Source organism: Cheilinus undulatus, linkage group 8, assembly GCF_018320785.1.
Source record: "Cheilinus undulatus linkage group 8, ASM1832078v1, whole genome shotgun sequence".
Classification (NCBI taxonomy): domain Eukaryota; kingdom Metazoa; phylum Chordata; class Actinopteri; order Labriformes; family Labridae; genus Cheilinus; species Cheilinus undulatus.
This window is the reverse complement of record NC_054872.1, coordinates 29,474,717-29,492,063: the sequence shown is the minus strand read 5'-3', so window position 1 is coordinate 29,492,063 and position 17,347 is coordinate 29,474,717. Positions and strand designations below refer to the sequence as shown.

General features: G+C 39.6%; 1 protein-coding gene across 2 annotated transcripts in view; it reads left to right on the top strand.

Moving 5' to 3' along the window:
• Positions 1–16,859, top strand: part of nbeal2 (neurobeachin-like 2) — a 61,412-nt gene extending 44,553 nt beyond the window's left edge. For both annotated transcript variants that reach the window (XM_041793160.1, XM_041793159.1), the window contains exons 31-55: positions 719–1,042; positions 3,694–3,843; positions 3,959–4,116; positions 4,473–4,597; positions 4,687–4,804; positions 5,017–5,174; positions 5,262–5,395; positions 5,477–5,584; positions 5,679–5,774; positions 5,874–5,998; positions 8,271–8,411; positions 8,495–8,625; positions 8,717–8,826; positions 8,915–9,032; positions 9,180–9,277; positions 9,648–9,761; positions 9,856–9,942; positions 10,029–10,138; positions 12,041–12,213; positions 12,307–12,401; positions 13,005–13,121; positions 14,909–15,070; positions 15,165–15,313; positions 15,415–15,550; positions 15,775–16,859. In XM_041793160.1, the coding sequence (XP_041649094.1) occupies positions 719–1,042; positions 3,694–3,843; positions 3,959–4,116; positions 4,473–4,597; positions 4,687–4,804; positions 5,017–5,174; positions 5,262–5,395; positions 5,477–5,584; positions 5,679–5,774; positions 5,874–5,998; positions 8,271–8,411; positions 8,495–8,625; positions 8,717–8,826; positions 8,915–9,032; positions 9,180–9,277; positions 9,648–9,761; positions 9,856–9,942; positions 10,029–10,138; positions 12,041–12,213; positions 12,307–12,401; positions 13,005–13,121; positions 14,909–15,070; positions 15,165–15,313; positions 15,415–15,550; positions 15,775–15,879 (3,342 nt within the window). In that variant the 3' untranslated portion in view covers positions 15,880–16,859. The remainder of the gene's footprint in view (positions 1–718; positions 1,043–3,693; positions 3,844–3,958; positions 4,117–4,472; positions 4,598–4,686; positions 4,805–5,016; positions 5,175–5,261; positions 5,396–5,476; positions 5,585–5,678; positions 5,775–5,873; positions 5,999–8,270; positions 8,412–8,494; positions 8,626–8,716; positions 8,827–8,914; positions 9,033–9,179; positions 9,278–9,647; positions 9,762–9,855; positions 9,943–10,028; positions 10,139–12,040; positions 12,214–12,306; positions 12,402–13,004; positions 13,122–14,908; positions 15,071–15,164; positions 15,314–15,414; positions 15,551–15,774) is intronic.
• The last annotated feature ends 488 nt before the right edge of the window (positions 16,860–17,347 follow it).

Genomic DNA, 17,347 nt, shown 5'->3' with positions numbered 1-17,347 from the left:
AAGACAGAGTAGTGGACTACAGTGATTATCCAAATCTCAAGACATGCCAGCTGAATGTGATCCAATGTGAAGTTTTTTGTGTTCATTTATGGTCAGCTAATCATCATACACTCCAGGTTAAATTATTTGGAGTAAAGGGGTTCTCTGAAAAACTCACTTATTCCTTCCAGTTTGAGTAATAAAATCCAAAGATCTAGAGAACAGCTAGCTTTGTGGTTATGTCTGCCCCACAGTAAAGAGGCTGTTGTCCTCAAATGCAGGTGCTAAACACCCAGTTGTTGGCTCCTTACCAGCATGCTATGCACCACTCTTTCTCTCTTGCTCACCTACCATTCTACTGACAATAAAAGCATAAAAAGCCTCAAAACAAATCTTTAAGGTTAATTCCCAAGATTTACCCACAGCTTTGATAGCAGAAGACTAATGAGCTGACTCTCTTTTAAGCGGCCCCATTAACAGACAATCTGAGGTAACTAAAAAAAAGATTTAAACGCTTTTTCTCCATAACTCTAATACTTACTAAATGATTTAAGGGCTGGATTAAGGTTTTGAAACATTAAGATTCAGGTCACAGAATTTCCAAAAACCAGGTCTGGTGTTGATCCTGGTAAAACAGAAGAAACTTCCTTACATACTTATCTGTCATACCTCATTATAACCAGTATGAATAGGCTATTAGTCAGAAGGTTAGTCACTGATTTGCATGTTCATTTTTCAGGTGCGTGAAATGGCCTATTTGAAGCTCCACAGTCTGCTACAAACAGTGCTTTGTCTCAGCTGGGAGGAGGTATGCTTCCTGCTCGGGCAGCTTGGCTCCCCCTTGTGGCCAGGAGGTGCAATGGACAGCAACAATTGTGGAAATGCAGAGACTTTCTCCCAGCTGGTCCCCATTGTGCGGACGCTGCTGGACCAGCATGCAGACCCTGTGGCTCTTCAAAACTTACTACCAAACCTGCCAATCACCAATGGCAGCGCCACCTTCGCTGAGGACCTGAAGGCTTACTGTCTCACGCTGGAGTGGCAGGAGTTTTTCCAACAGCAGGTCAGTGTTTTGGCTGAGATTGAACCTTTAAAAACAAAGGAAATTTATCTTGAGTTTAGGGAGGTTATAGTCCCTCTTTTCCTGTGTTTGGTTAGACTAAACATATAAAATAAACCATCCTCTTCTTTTGTATATGCACCTTTTGCAGCCTTTCCTCCAGCTCTGTCCTGTTTCATCCTTGTGGGTGGCTGAGAAATATAATCCAGATTTTTAAGAAATGCTATTACAAGCGCTCAGAGTAGAAAAACACACCTTTCAACCCCCTTTTTCTAGATATACACTGAATTTTATGTAGACATCAGTTTATTCTCAAACTTGAAGCTGATCTATTTTGTGAGCAGACACCAGACATGCTAAGTGCTCTCTGAGAGCTGGATTTACCATTGCTGTGTGACACTGCACGCCCATAAATTTGTTTTGTTTAGATCACTTCTGTACACAAATCCTGTGATGCATTGGCCAGGATAGAATAAATTAAGCTGCAATGACAGCTTAGTTTCAGAGTGAATGCAGTGAAGGGTGTGTATTCACTTCAAAGGACTGTTTAGGGTAAATCTATGTTTATATTCTTTTGTATGGCACAATAGTTAAGTAATGGTAAGGAGATAAGTGGAGGGAAAATAAAAGCTGATGAGTTTGAATACTAAATAGGTTGAAATAGAAAGAAATAAAGGAGGTTGTGCAGTGAATAGGGTAGTGTGTGCATTTTGTAGATCTTACATATAATATACAATACTTTCTTTAGGAATTATAAGATGATGTTTCTAGGGCTAGGTAATATAACAAATTCTTAAGATATCATAAAATCGGGTGTATAAGCTGCACTTTCAATGCCTATTTTATCATCTAAACAGTTGACAGTGGCTTATATACCACTATAAAATGCTTACACATACGCTATCATAACTGCAAGTGCATGCAGGTGACTGAAAACTCAAACCGTTTTCTGTGTATTGCTAACTGCCACTTCACTGCTCAGAATGAACATCTAAACAGACTTAACAGACAAGGTCTGGCACCTGTTTTTCACTTTTTTACCTCTACCAAGGAGATTATGCGATTGGGTGGGTTTGTTTGTTTGTTGGTTGGTTGGTTGGTTTGTTTGTCAGTGACATAACTCAAAAAGTTGTAAACAGATTTTGATGAAATTTTCAGCAAATGTCAGAAATGGCATAAGGAAACTCTGATTAGATTTTGGGAGTGATCCGGATCACCTTCTGGATCCAGGAATTTTTTTAAGGATTCTGTACTATTTGGAGATAGAGCTAATGGTGGAGGTCTGTGCTCTCTGAGTGTTTTCTAGTTTTTTCAATGCTTTGTTTTTCTTTTTTTTCTTTTTTTTGAAAAGCAGACAGACATCACAATTTCTATTGCATATCACATAGACACTATTACAGACTTTCCTGGAGTCAATGTAAATTATTTGGACCAGTTCTACCTACTCTCCCACATGTTGCCAATATATTTATATTTGAACATGAAGTTTCTATTCTTTGACTCCACTGGTGGTCAAAATAGTGGACATTTTATAATTTAAAAAATGTTTTGTATACAGAAAGTTTTGACATGGTGTCACAGTTTTTTTCATACAATTGAGATAAGATACGATAAGATGAGAGAGAATAAGATCAAATAAGATTGAATAAGATAAGATGATGCCTTTTGATCAGTCTTGCATCACAAGCTTATCAGACCTCACATCACAATTACATCACATTAAAAAAACATGAATTAGCATTAGAATGACAGTGTCAGACCACAGAAAAACAGACAGCGTGAACAAGTTTGTCTGCAGTTTTGCTGAGTAAAAATTAAAAAAAATATTTAAGTTTTGTAGAACTTCTGTAATTGTTGCCTTGGTATTGAAAAGGTTTCAATATTGTTACATTTTTTTACTGGAATAATATTGAACTTTTTTATTCTAGTATTATAACAACAAATTGTTGTTTCTTTACAGCAAAAAGTATCAACATAAACAGTTCTGTGCAGAACATTAAGATATGTTTGGGGCAAAAATCAAGATGTAGAAGTGGTGAGTAAGCTGCCCGAGGGCACCATCAAGTGGGAAGGAGGATTGACACAACCCCCGTCGTGCTCTGGACATCCTTGCATTTTACTTACATGGGAAAATCATCTATTAAAATAAACTGGAAATAATCTATGAAGTCAACAACTTTAGGCTGAGTAAGTGGTGGATGTGGCATATAAGCATGGCAGGGATCTACCAGCCATGCGGGTAGTAGGGTTGCCACAAGCCCCTGGTTGTGCTGTGGATGTCCCAAAGACCCAAAAACCACTGGTGGTCTCTGGGCATATTAGCAGGGGTTACAAGGCCCAGATAAAAGAGATGCTGTTGATCTTGACCTTGGCTGCAGAGTGAGACACATGGGTGTCAGCATATGTTGAGCTTGTCATCCTCCAGCCCTTTGTTGTGACGCATCGAGCCCCATGATGACTCCTTAGCACCTTGCCTAAAACTTATGCACATGACTGTGTACATCCTATCGTCATTCAGTTACAAAATACTAAGCTATGAATTATGGTCCAGCCCTAGTTGCCCCTTTATATGAATGTAGTGTTTGAAGAGACCAATGGGAAAGTTATAATTTGTGCACATGTTTACCATCCTCCTTCTGAAAATCTGCCCCTAGGTTCAGCCCACCATGGAGCTGTATGAGTTGGACACTTTTGGGAGGAGCCATGATATCATGTCCAATTTCTGGAACTCCTGCTTCGATGACCTGATGAGTACGGCTTTTAAACGAGACAAAGACAGATCAGACAGCAAGACCAAATTTCAGGTTCTTAAACTTTCAGGCTTCATCTGACAAACTGACACTGAACAATGTTTCTAAATTGCATTGTCAGTACTATTTTTGAAAGATCTGATAGTCAAGTCTGTTTGTGTGGATGCAGGAGGTGATCGTGGACCCTTACCTGAAGCGAGTGAGAAGTGAGAACAACAGGTACTACAGTGTGCAGAAGCAGATCACCAGCCAGCAGGGGGTGGTGTTGCAGCACTGGAAAGCTCTCCGAAGGCTTCTGACCAGTGAGAGAGGAGCATGGGCCAACAGGTACAGCTGCTGTAGACTTAGAATAAGAATATTTTTTTTTCCATCCTGTTTAAAACAACTGAAAAAACTTGATTTGGTAATCTTTCATCTCTGTTTAATTGATATTTTTCTTAATGACCTTAAAGAGGATAAGGGGAAGGCAACAGTTTCTAACCTTTGGTAGCATAGCACTGATTTCAGGGACTTTTGTTGGGGGGTCAGCCGACCAGTCAGACAGCCAACAAAGGGTCAGTTACATTTAAAAGTCAAAGGTCATTTCCAAAGTTGCAACAAAAGGGAAAAATTTTTTTGGAATGGACTTTTTTTCATCTCTTGCTTCATTTGTACATTTTTTTTGTTTCCCATCTTTTCCACAGACTGCAACCAGAGGTGAAATTGAAACTGTCTAATGCAGAGACTTATTCAAAGATGCGTCTCAAACTAGTGCCCAACTACAACTATGATCCTCACAGTGAGGCCAGTGCGCAGAGAGACAACATGGGTATAGCCATATCAACTTTACTATTTTGCTTATATGAGCTTTATGAAGTGGCTGTGCATTAAAGATTTTGTTGCTGGTGTGATCTTCAGGAGCTGACAGCCCTCGTAGCTCTGAGCCACTTCCACTCGCTGTTGCAAAGGAAGCAAAAGTAAGTGACATGGAGGATGATCAGCTTGGAGAAGAGGATGTTGTCTTTTTGGATGATAAGTGAGTCTTTAAACCCTACAGTTTTTGTGCACAAATAAACAGAAAAAACACAAAAGGAAACTGTTGCATCACATAAGCAAGGCATACCAGTGTTTACATGCCAAGAGTTAAGAATAGGAATTCCTGAAACGTTATGTTCTTTCAATTTCTGTTTATAGCAATCTGCTTAAAGTTCACTTTATCTAGAGATTTAACTTTTCCTATACTGTCAGGGCGGAGGGAGAAGATGAAAGCCAAAAAGAAAAACTGGTTCTCTCTGAAGACTGTGAACTCATCACCATTGTGGCGGTAGTCTCAGGTCGGCTTGAGGTTACCACACATCATCTTTACTTCTACGATGGCAGCAGTGAGAAAGAGGAGACAGAGGAAGGTAAAAGAATATGTGATATTTCCTATCACATCTTTAAACTGCTCTTCAGTGGATCGTATTAGATATGAACTCTATCTCTTTCTTTAGGAATCGGGTTTGATTTCAAGAGGCCTCTGTCCCAACTCCGAGAAGTCCATCTGAGGCGCTACAACCTGCGACGGTCTGCACTGGAGCTTTTCTTCATAGACCAGGCGCATTACTTCATCAACTTCAAAAAGAAGGTAAAACTGAACTCTTTTTGTCTTCTGTGGAAATTTCTTAATTGTTATGAAATCTCACACTCTTAATGTATGCTCTTTTAGGTACGAAACAAAGTGTATTCAAGAATCCTGGGGCTGAGGCCTCCAAACCTCTTCTACTTTGGCTCTCGCTCCCCACAAGAGCTGCTGAAGGCATCTGGACTGACACAGGTATTTAATTCAGCTCTCTCTACCTTGCTTACTTTGTATGATTTGTATTGTGTGTTAATTAGCTTGAAACATCTGATAACAATGTGTTCAACAGAAATGGGTCTGCAGAGAAATCTCCAATTTTGAGTATTTAATGCAGCTGAACACCATTGCTGGACGCACCTATAATGACCTGTCACAGTACCCTGTGGTAAGTGCTCTCCGTCTCCACTGATTCTGTTGTTTTTTTCTAAATTATCATCCTTTCATGCTATTGACTGTTAAAGTTTTGTTTCCATGTTCTCTTTAGTTCCCCTGGGTTTTGTGCGACTATATTTCTCCTGTTCTGAATTTGGAAGACCCCAAAGTTTTTAGAGACTTGTCCAAGCCGATAGGAGTGGTCAACGATCGACATGCACAAAATGTTAGAGAAAAGTAAGGATGTTTTTTTATTACAGTTTAATTTTTGTTGCTTTTTGAGTGAAAACGGTTTGAGATTAAATGCCAACTCAACACATAGCAGCAAGGATGTGAAGCTAATATACTGTCATAAAATGTCACTGTATTATTTCAGGTTAATTCACTATAACCATTCTCTTATTTACAGAATAATGAGCTACTGAATATAAACAATAGAAAGTGAAGATCCATAGGTACAACCTGCCATATTTAGAAAATATTAAAAGAAAAAATGGAGCTCATCAACCAAGTTAAGACAGCTTATGTTAGCATTAAGCTTGTTACTAAATAACCATATTAAACTAGCAACTGAAGCATTTTATTATGTTCCGCAACACTATAGAATTAACAGACAGTTACATTAGTGTATAGCCATTTCCTTGCTAACTGTATTAGTTGCTGGTAGTAAGTGGATAAATGCTAATGCATGCTGTTGTCAAACATTGGCTAAAGGTTAAAGCAAAAGCCCCTTTCAAACCTTAACTTGAAAATTTAAAGGTTTCATGTCCAGAAAATTTACTGACTTGCTTGTTTTCACGTGCCCAAAAAAGCAGGACGTTTTCCTCTAGTTAGCTTGTCAGGCAAGCGGAGAAAGTACTACAAAATCTTTGTAAAGTCGGTTCAGCTGTTTGTGAAAATATAGTGTTCAACCAGAAAAATACAGGAACATTTTAGGAGTTGTGGGCAAGTGTGAATAGGACTAAACAGTGAAAATAGCTTCTAGCTACTTTTTAGCTAACAGTTTGATTAGCTTAAGAAATGCTGTTGCTTGCTGCTGTCTAACATTAACTGCAGTTATCAAATAAGTTACTTAACCTAATTTGTCTTGATTTACTCTCTTTGTTGTATGATAAATTAGAAAGAAGTGAAGTTATATGTTTTAATGTTAAAGAGTAAACTGTGTGAAGGGACATCTTGCAATATTATAAACAAACCAAATGTGATTAGCAATTAGCTTCTGTTAGTAGTTAGCATTGTGTTGGTAATAAACTGAATACCTAGCTCTTTTAAGATAGGAATTTAAGCATTTCTTAATTAATGCTGTAACACTAACAAAAGCCCTACCTCACACTATAAACAGAAGTATTTGGCGGCCTGACCATCACACCAACAGGGGCTGTAAAGGCATTGTATTCAAATACATGTATTTTAAAATGGAGGTGGGCCCCTTTTGCAGCTATAACAGTCTCCACTCTTCTTGGAAGGCTTTCCACAAGATTTTGAAGTGTTTTTGTGGGAATGTTTACCCATTCATTCTCTAGAGCATTTATAAGATCAGATATTAATGTTGGACAAGATGGCTCAGCTCTCAATTTCCTTTCCAGTTCATCCCAAAGGTGCCTGATGGGGTTGAGGTCAGGGCTCTGTGTGGGCCAGTCAAGTTCTTCAAAACTGATCTTACCATGTCTTTATAACCCTTGCTTTGTGCACTGGGATATCGTCATGTTAGAATAGAAAAGGGCCTTCCCCCAAACCGTTGCCACAAAGTTGGAAGCATAGCATTATCCAAAATGTCTTAGTATGCTAAAGCATTAAGATTGCCCTTTACTGGAGATAAGGGCCCTAGCTCACACCCTGATAAACAGCCGCACACCATAACCCCTTCACCTCCAAACTTCACAGATGGCACAATGCATTCAGGCAGGTAAAGTTCTACCAGGATCTGCCAAACCCAGATGCACCCATCTGACAGCCAAACAGAGAAGCTTGATTCGTCACCTCACAGAACATGTTTCCACTGCTCCACAGTCCAGTGTTGGTGTGCTTTACACCACTCGTTCCCCTGCTTGGCATTATTTGGTGATGTGAGGCTTACAGGCCATGAAAACCTGTTCCATGAAGCCCCCTGCTGTACCAGTTTTGTGCTTACGTTGATGCCAGTTGAAGTTCATAACTCTTCAGCTATGGAATCAGTAGAGTGCTGCTGACTTGTATACAACTTACGCCTTAGCAGTTGTTGACCCCACTCTGTGATTTTATGTGATCTTCCACTTTTCAACTGAGCTGCTGTTGTTCCTAAATGCTTCCACTTTCTAATAATATCACTTACAGTTGAATATCCAGCAGGGATGAAACTTCACAAGCAATCACAAATGTTTACAAATGGCGACTGCATGGCTAAGTGCTTGATTTTATACACCTGTGGAAACAGGTCTGATTGAAACACCAATTCTCATAATTCTGCAAAAAATACCTGATAAATCAATAAAATCTATCACTCTAACAATAAACATTTTTTTCCTGTTAGGTATGAAAGCTTTGAGGACCCAACAGGCACCATTGATAAATTCCATTATGGCACACACTACTCTAATGCAGCAGGAGTCATGCACTACATGATCCGCATGGAGCCCTTCACAACTCTTCATATCCAGCTGCAGAGTGGCAGGTACGAGCACTGACTGCTGCTGAATATTTGATCAAATTCCTGATCTTTCTTGGTCTTATACTGGTGCATGTTTGGTTGTTTAGGTTCGACTGTGCAGACAGACAGTTTCACTCTGTAGCAGCAGCCTGGCAGGCTCGCATGGAGAGCCCTGCTGACGTCAAAGAGCTCATCCCTGAGTTCTTCTACCTCCCTGAGTTCCTGCAGAACATGAATGGTAGGGAGAAATAATTCAAATATAAAGTTAAAGATATATTGATGTGCATATATGCTCAGATTAAGTAAGATTATTGCTCCCACTGTTGTAGGCTTTGACCTAGGACGTTTGCAGATGTCTCAGGAGCCTGTGACAGATGTTCTGCTGCCTCCCTGGGCTACATCAAGAGAAGACTTCATCAGGAAACACAGGAAAGCTCTGGTGAGTCTCCACAAACAGCCAATCAATCTTGGTTTTTAGTTCTAAAATGACTTTATAAGAAGATCACAATCTACATCTTTGTTTCCAGGAATGCGAGCATGTGTCGAGTCACCTTCACGAGTGGATTGACCTGATCTTTGGTTACAAGCAGAGAGGAGAGGAGGCAGTGGATGCACTCAACGTCTTCTACTACTGCACCTATGAGGGTAAAGCAAAAATGAATACTGTTTTACATGATAAAAGCTACAACTTTCGTTTTTGTGAGCTTTTCTTCTGCAGCTTAGGTGCTCTTTTATTGTTAACAGTGTGCTTTAATTAGACTCACTCTTGCTTTTCATTCCCCTCCTCTGCAGGTGCAGTGGACCTGGATGCAATTGTTAATGAGACAGAGCGTAAAGCCCTGGAGGGAATCATCAGCAACTTTGGACAGACCCCATGTCAGCTCCTCAAGGTACAACTCCTAAATTTAACCTCAAATATTTCTGTCTTTCTGTTTTTGGTTGCTGGAAAGCAGTCTGTTTAAAACATGCATTGACACATAAAGTCTTGTTTGGATTCACAAGATTTTATAATCATATGTCTCGGCAGAGATAAAGTGTGTAACATGTCTCATGGAAAGAATGTCATGGGTGGAGTGAAGACAAAATAAAACAGGAATTTATGAGGTTTACTAAGATATGACAACATTACAGAGTTTTACAGTGCCCTTCCTGCCTTACATATTTGACCTACTTGGTTCAGAGTTTACAAAAAAGTCCATCTTATCTGTACCATTAATGTTATTTTTAATTCATGTTTATTAAACCCCTGTCTCTTTTCAGGAGCCACATCCTCCGCGTATGTCAGCTGAGAATGCATCAAGGCGGCTGGCCCGCCTGGACACGATGCCTCCAAACATCTTTGAGCAGCTCACAAAACTTCGACCATTTGTGGAGGTGGGTTAATAATACTTTCCTGTCATGATCCTGTTATGTCTTGATCTGTTTTGCTTAGTATGTTTTAACATCTGTATGCTTGTATTTGTCTCAGGTTGTAAGTGATGGCCTTCCTCTGGTTCAGGCTGTGGTACCAAAGAACCAGAACCGCTCCTTTATCATCCAGGGTTCAGACATACTGGTATGGTACTCCACTAGGGCCAGATATATCATGTCAATTAACTGAGGTTTGCATGTCATTTTATTGTGGAACGTTTTACTTTAAAGGTGACTGTGAGTTCAAATGGGTTGATCGGGACACACAGCTGGCTGCCGTATGACAAAAACATTGCTAACTACTTCACCTTCACCAAGGACCCCACAATAAGTAATCCCAAGTGAGTGCCTTCAGACAACATGCAAATATGTTTTGATCTTGTGAGGCATTGTTTTACCTGCAGAGGTAATAACTTCCCACTTATGTAATAAACCACAACCTTAAAACGTAATAATCCCACAAATGCAATAAATTTACCACAAATGTAATAACCTCTACATTGGTTGGGATTTAGAACATTTTATGGGAAGGTAAAAATCTCTGGCTTTTAGAAAATGTAAGTATTTCTCACACAAAATCTAAATGGTTGTGATTATTGTTGTTTGTTGTAGCCTTTTAACAACTGCCAATGAGTTAAAGTCAGTTTAAGCTCAAATCAAATAAAAAAAAGGTCATGGTTATTTTATGTTCGCCATGAAACAGGTAGTAGTGTTTTTAAAGTCTTAAAGAGCTGTAGAGCCATGATTGGGTTTTAATCTCAGGAACAGGAGAGACATCAAACTTTGATGAGCCAGCACCATATTGTCCTGTGAGGTTTTTTTCACATGTGAAAAAGAGGTTTGTTTTTGTCAGCTCCTTGTGAACTGAAAAATTACTTGTATTTGGATCAGAGGAACCCCCCTCTGAGGGCTTAAACCAAGAAGAACCCCTTGAATTTTGCAGAATTTTTCCCAAATTGATATCAGTCTTCTCCTTATCTTATTAAAAAATCTGAGCTAAGACTCATAGCTCCACCAGTGTTTCAAGACTGTGGTCAAAAAGACTTCCTGTTTCATGGCGAACAACAAAATGCCATGAGTATGTTTTTGAGGTGACTTGAGCTTACGCTGACTTGAACCTATTGGCAGTTAAAAACTGGCTACAACAAACAATGGCTTCACCTTCCTGATTAAATTCCAAACCCTACAAAAAACTAGCAATGCCTCTTTGCCTCTCTAACAACCAGTGTCTTAAGAGTCTGGGAAATAAAAACTTTCTGTTTCATGGCGAACAAAAATTGCCATGACTGTGTTTTTTGACGTGACTTAGGCTTAAGCTGACTTGATCCCATTGGCAGTTGTAATTTCTTATTTATGTTCCTTTTCTATTTGTGGAAATTTTATACCGTTTTGAGAGATTGCCAGTCTCTGTGTAATTTCAAGAGTTTTATTGTGTGTACTCTAGTGTGAGATAAATGGCTCTAGATGGCAGAGTAATTTGTCAGATCCCCTGCCAACATCTGAAAATATCAGAAGTGTAATTTCTCACCGATCTCTCTCAGAAGCCAAACAAGCACATAAAAGTCCTGTCTTCATCTCATCTGATTCAGGCATTGTATAGCCAGTCCCCTCCATGGTCTTGTTTCTTTTCTGCTTTGCAATAATTGCAAAATAAACAACTTCTAAGTATGTATCAGCTTTAACGCCAGTATAATTCACCTGGTTTTAGTCGCAGTGGTTTCCTGTAAACAAACAAGCAGAGAACAGAAACTAGTATTATAATCATCACTTAAATCACACTATGAGTTAGGGCGACCAATCCAGAGCTACGCAGTCACATGAACGTACAGGTACAATGGTGAAGATCATTGTGGTGTAGCTAATGTGTAGACTCACTGTAAAAGTACCTATCAGTTTTAATAATTCATGACAAAAGAGGATGGCAAACAGAATAAAGAGTTTAGAAAGGCCCAGATGACTTGGCTAAGAACGTAACATCTGTCTGAACATCCTTCTGTGAATCTTCAGTTTGTTTAGTTAACTATATTCTCTTTTAATGGGCCTCATATTTAACTGACCTTGAATGTGGATCACATAAATAGAAAATAAATCATAATAAGAACCTTTTAAATGCCTGGTTTCATGGTGGCTGTAATTTGCAGTTGTCATGACAGTTTAATGTGCAGATTATAAATCTCCTCCACATTAGGGTCACAGCTCTTCCTCACATCTTGTTTCTAACCCTGATTTAATCTCTGTAACAGGACACAGCGTTTCTTGAGAGGGCCTTTTGCTCAGGGTATGGAAATCAGCGCTCAGGTGCTGGTGGTGTCCAACGATGGCCGCCTATTGTTCAGCGGAGGACACTGGGACTGCAGTCTGCGGGTCACCCAGCTGGGGAAGGGTAAACTGGTGGGAAGGATCTGCAGACACATCGGTGAGCTTTTTGTTTTAAACGAATTAAAAAGAAAAAAAAGTGTATGTTTTCTTTCAGGGTTATACATTTATTTGTGTTTTTTTTTCCATAAAGATGTTGTTACCTGCTTGGCTCTGGATCTCTGTGGCATCTACCTCATCTCTGGTTCAAGGGACACATCCTGTATCGTGTGGCAGGTTCTACAGCAGGTAAACATCATGACAGATCTCTTTCTTCTGCTACATCTGTTCACGGACTTGCAGATAAATGCAGGATTTTTTACGGACTTAACACTCTCAGTAAATATATTTTGCTACAAAGGGGCGCTCAATCAAAAACAATATCGATGACCAGTAGAGACGCTCTGCTCAGTTCTGCTCATCATCCTTTCCAGCTTCTTATTTTGAATTGAGGACTCTATTCAATTAAAAAACTGCACTATGTAAGATGTATATACTGAACAGTAAACCACTGTTTTTGTTTCATGGAAAATTTTCACATGATGAGGGAGAAAAGCTGTTTAAAGTGGCCTTCCTGGTATGTGCTGTGAGCCTCTAGCAAAGCCTTCTGGGATCTCTGGTTAACAGTTAACCAAGAAGGCCGTTTTTAACAGCTCTTAAGAAAGAAAGAATTTCTCTAGCTGTGGAAACTGTTGGAAACATTGAGGTAACGCAAGTACTCAACTAAAATGATTATATAAAACAGGAGTAGTTCATTTTTAAATTTATATAGACGTTTCAACATAAAAACTCTTCAAGTTGCACATTTAATTTTCTTGCTTTCAATTGATCCTCCTTTCCTTTATCCCTCAGGGTGGCTTCTCCAGTGGCCTGTCTCCTCGGCCAGTGCAGGTTCTCTGTGGACACGACCAGGAAGTCACCTGTGTGGCCATCAGCACTGAACTGGACATGGCTGTCTCAGGGTCTAAGGTCTGTCACTATGTTTACTACAGCCACAGTAATTGCTCAATCAGGCAATTTAGCTGGACTACCATCCTTGGCCCAGTATACATACGAAGTAGGAGAATCAATTCCTTGCAGGAGCCTACGCCATCAGCGTGTCACTGTGGACATTCATCTTGTTGACCATGCTATAGCTTTTGGTATACTTTTGGTACAAATGAAATGAATGTCATCCCTCTAGCTTATTATGATAACTGAATACAGATGACAGCTCAACTTTGGCTAGCCCCCTTTCTTATGTTGTTCATTTTTCCTTACACAGAGACAGTGAAGCATGCATAGTCTAGCCCAGTTTTTATATAATTACGATGGAAAAATTCAAGGATAAATTGATCTCCAACCACATTATCTACATGTGCTGATCCAACTTTGGATGATTTGGTTTAGAGCGAGTTCAGTAAGACTAACATGAAAAATTAACATTTTCTAATTGTACTGCATCTTTCTGTACTGATCAGTCCTACAGAACATGAACAATAAGAAACCACACAATAAGCAAAATATGTCAATATGTAATAACTGTGATGGATATTTAAGTTGTTAATTTAATAAAAAGGGATAGACACACTACAGCCTCAAAAGTGACACAAAGTAAACACAATTTCATGTGAGATAAATATGCTATGTATAGTTTAAAATATAATTGCAGTAACTAATAAAAACAAACAATGCTACTAGTAAATATACCTATTCACCAAGAGCCCGTCCAGGAATCTCCTTTTTATAACTTACATGATACGATAGCATTCTGGGAAAGTCGATGCTTATTTTCCCCATCAGCTTCACAATAATCAGCCAATAGTATAAAAAGATTTCTTTATGAGAAAGAATAGCATGAAAAAAAGATATACTTAAGTATCCAAACCAGTAACCAAGCAATAAAGAGATTCAAAGAAATGCTTAAACCCCAGCTAATTTTAATATTTGCAATAAAAGTAAGCAAGCTGTGAGCAGCATGTAAGTAACAATGTAATAATAAAGGGCAGAAATAGAGTTAGTTTTTAAAACCAGTAACCGGAATAGTTTATAAATCAAGCTTCCTAATTTGAGAACAATCCAAAGGCCAAATTTATTTGGTATTAAAAAGAAGAAGCCAGAATAAAAGGCTTTATAGTATCTTTTCATCACAAGGCTTTAATTTTCTTTTATACTACTGGAGTAATGACGCTTTGTACTGGTGTTAAAAATGCTGTTTGAACAAAATAAACACAAAATCTTTTAAAATTCTGCCTGGACGGTCTCCAAGCAAACTGTGATGTGGTTCATTAGCAGGAAGATTGTGATCCCTACCTGCTAGAGGAAATAACCACAGAACATACAGACTTTATACAATAAAGAGACAGATGTTTGCTTCGCATAGCCAGCGGTTGTTCTTGGCTGGGAAGATTAGTGTAACAGAAATAACCAAAGGCAAACCTCAGTCTTGGATGACTTTTATTTGAACTATTTTTTGTTGAAGTCTTCCTAAATGGTATTAAAATTAGATAAGAGCCATAGCACATAAAATATGTAAAGACTAGATGTAGCTTGAGGACCTTCACATTGATCTGTTCCAGCTGCGTAAAAGTATAAAAACTTTCAAAAACAACAATAAAATAGCTACTTAGGAGAACACATGGCTTTGGTTTAAAAGCCCTGCTTTGTATTTTGAAGCAAAAACCAAAAAAAAATAGATGTTTTACTTTACAGAGGCTTAAAACTTTAGGTGCAGTTGCATCTTTCCTGACTCTTTCTTGCTGTTATTTTTGTTTCAGGACGGGACCGTGATCGTGCACACTGTCAGACGAGGACAGTTCCTGCGAACGCTGCGGCCACCTGGTGAAAGCTTCATGCCTGCACAGATTTCTGAGCTGCAGGTGGGAATGGAGGGCCACATTGTGGTGCAGACGTCACTGGAGGAACACTCTAACAGACAGGTACGTACAGAGCAGAGCATTAACAGAGAGGCAGAAACAAAACACGTTCTCAGCATGTTTACTGCAAACGTTCTGATTCTGCTTCTTTCTGCAGGGCAAATACTCCATTCATGTTTACTCAGTGAACGGCTGTCTGCTGTCCTCCTCCAGCATGGAGGAGCAGGTGACTGCGCTCCACCTGGTCTCTGAATACATCATCCTGGGGACCGTGGAGGGCAACCTCCACATACGGGATTTATACAGGTAGAGAAAAAGAAAGATAATGCAAAATGACCCAAAGATTTAGCATAATTGAGGACTGTAGGTCAAAGTGGTTCTTCTGGTTTATCTTTCTCTCGTGACAGTCTGGATGCTCCGGTACCACCTCTGGCCTTAAAGGTTCCTGTTAGGAGTGTGTCCATCACCAAAGAGTTCAGCCACATCCTGGTGGGACTGGAGGATGGAAAGTTAATTGTGGTGGGGGCAGGGAAGCCGGAGGAGGTGAGAAGCAGGAGATCAAGTGTTTATGATATGCGGGAGCGTAGAGCTGGTGCATGTCAGTATGTGTGAGGAGGAGGGGTAAGACGGGGGGAGCGGGGGAGGTAGTCATATGCTAAGTACTTGTTGCAAACCAGGTTTTTCACATGATAATGGAGCGACTTCAGTCTAACGTCTGTGTTTTAGCCCTCCAGTGAAGATTAACATGTTTTTCCTTCCGTTCTCAGGTCCGCACAGGACAATTCCCACGCCGCCTGTTCAGCACACGCCGGATCTCTCAGGTGTCTGCAGGTGAAACCGAATATAATCCCACTGAGACTGCTGGTAAATGAGATGAGCAATACTGGAGGAACTTTGAGGACCCTGATGCCTTGACCACCAAGATGCTCAATGCCACCTTCCTTCTTTTCTTCCTCTACATGCTGGGAGACGAACTGTCCGCCTCAGCCACTGATCTCTCTGAGAGAGAAACCATACACTGAGCACTTTCTTTATTCTTAAATGATTTGATATTTTATGGTGTATTTTAGATAGATATGTGTACTGTTTTTAATCAGCATCATTCCAAAGAGTGACCTTGTTTCATGGAGGGAGAGGAGCTTGGTGTTTGAGGTCGTGAACTGAAACAGTGAGTCATATTTCAGGGATGTGACTCATTTGACACAGAGAAAAAAGTGACTCTGGACTGTTTCTTTTCCCTCCGGAGGAACATCTGTGATCCCTGTGCTGTTGAATGTCCCAAAGCCATTGATTGGCAATGGCACCTTCTTAAAAACTCCTGGACACTTGAAAAAATACTGTAAATGTTGCTTGAGATTACCATATTGCAATACTTTTAAATACCACGTGAGGGTTGACTGTAAAGACAGACACGGGGTAAAATCATCACTAGTGAAACAATGTTTAAGCCGATTTCTCGATCCTTTCACCACAAGTGCACCACAATCTGTTTTCCTTTAGGCTCTACGCAATGTAAACCTGTTACAATTAAAGCAATATGTGCTTTAATGGTTAAGTATGTGAAATATGTTCACTTTTTAACGTAATCGTGGAGATTGAATAGAGTGCAACTTAACAGGAGAGTCCTCTGATGCCTTACAGAAGATATAAAACACCTTAACAAATATGTCTGTACTTGTACTTTATTCCTGTTTTCTTTGATCTGATAAGTGCCTTTGTCCCTTGTGTTTTGAGCCATGTATAAACACTGAATTCCAATCAGCTACTTCTACACAAGATTGCTGTATGTCATGACCACTCTAACATGACTCAGAGGTGGATAAGATGTTGTGAATGAACTCAGTAAAACTGTTGGCTGGATGCACAGACTTGTCTGTTCTTCTGTGGTTTTTGTTACTGTATACAAAGAACTGAAAACATCTGATGACTGTGAAACACGTGAGCCGAGTTCATGAGGGAGCTTCAGAGGTATTCACTTCCTGCATGTTTCTTTTTACTGTGGTTAGAACAAAGCAGTTGTTATGCAGCGTCATGATGGGAGACTGAGAGACAAAGTGAAGAATTTGTGCAACAGTCACACCATAGTGCAGAAGTTTTTATCTCTTTAACTAATGCTCAGTATGACCTTCAGCAACAGAATGGATGGAGAAATTAAAGTTAATTTTTTACAGTCAGTAAATCTGCTTTAAAGCTCCGTGGAGGAACTTTTACCATGAGCCAGTTTTGGCACCTCCTGTGGACAAACTGGTACAACTTAAAGCTTTACAGATTTTTTTACAGATTTTTTTTCCTATAAACCACCTGTCCCTAACCCTAACTTGATAGTTCCCAACCTGGGGT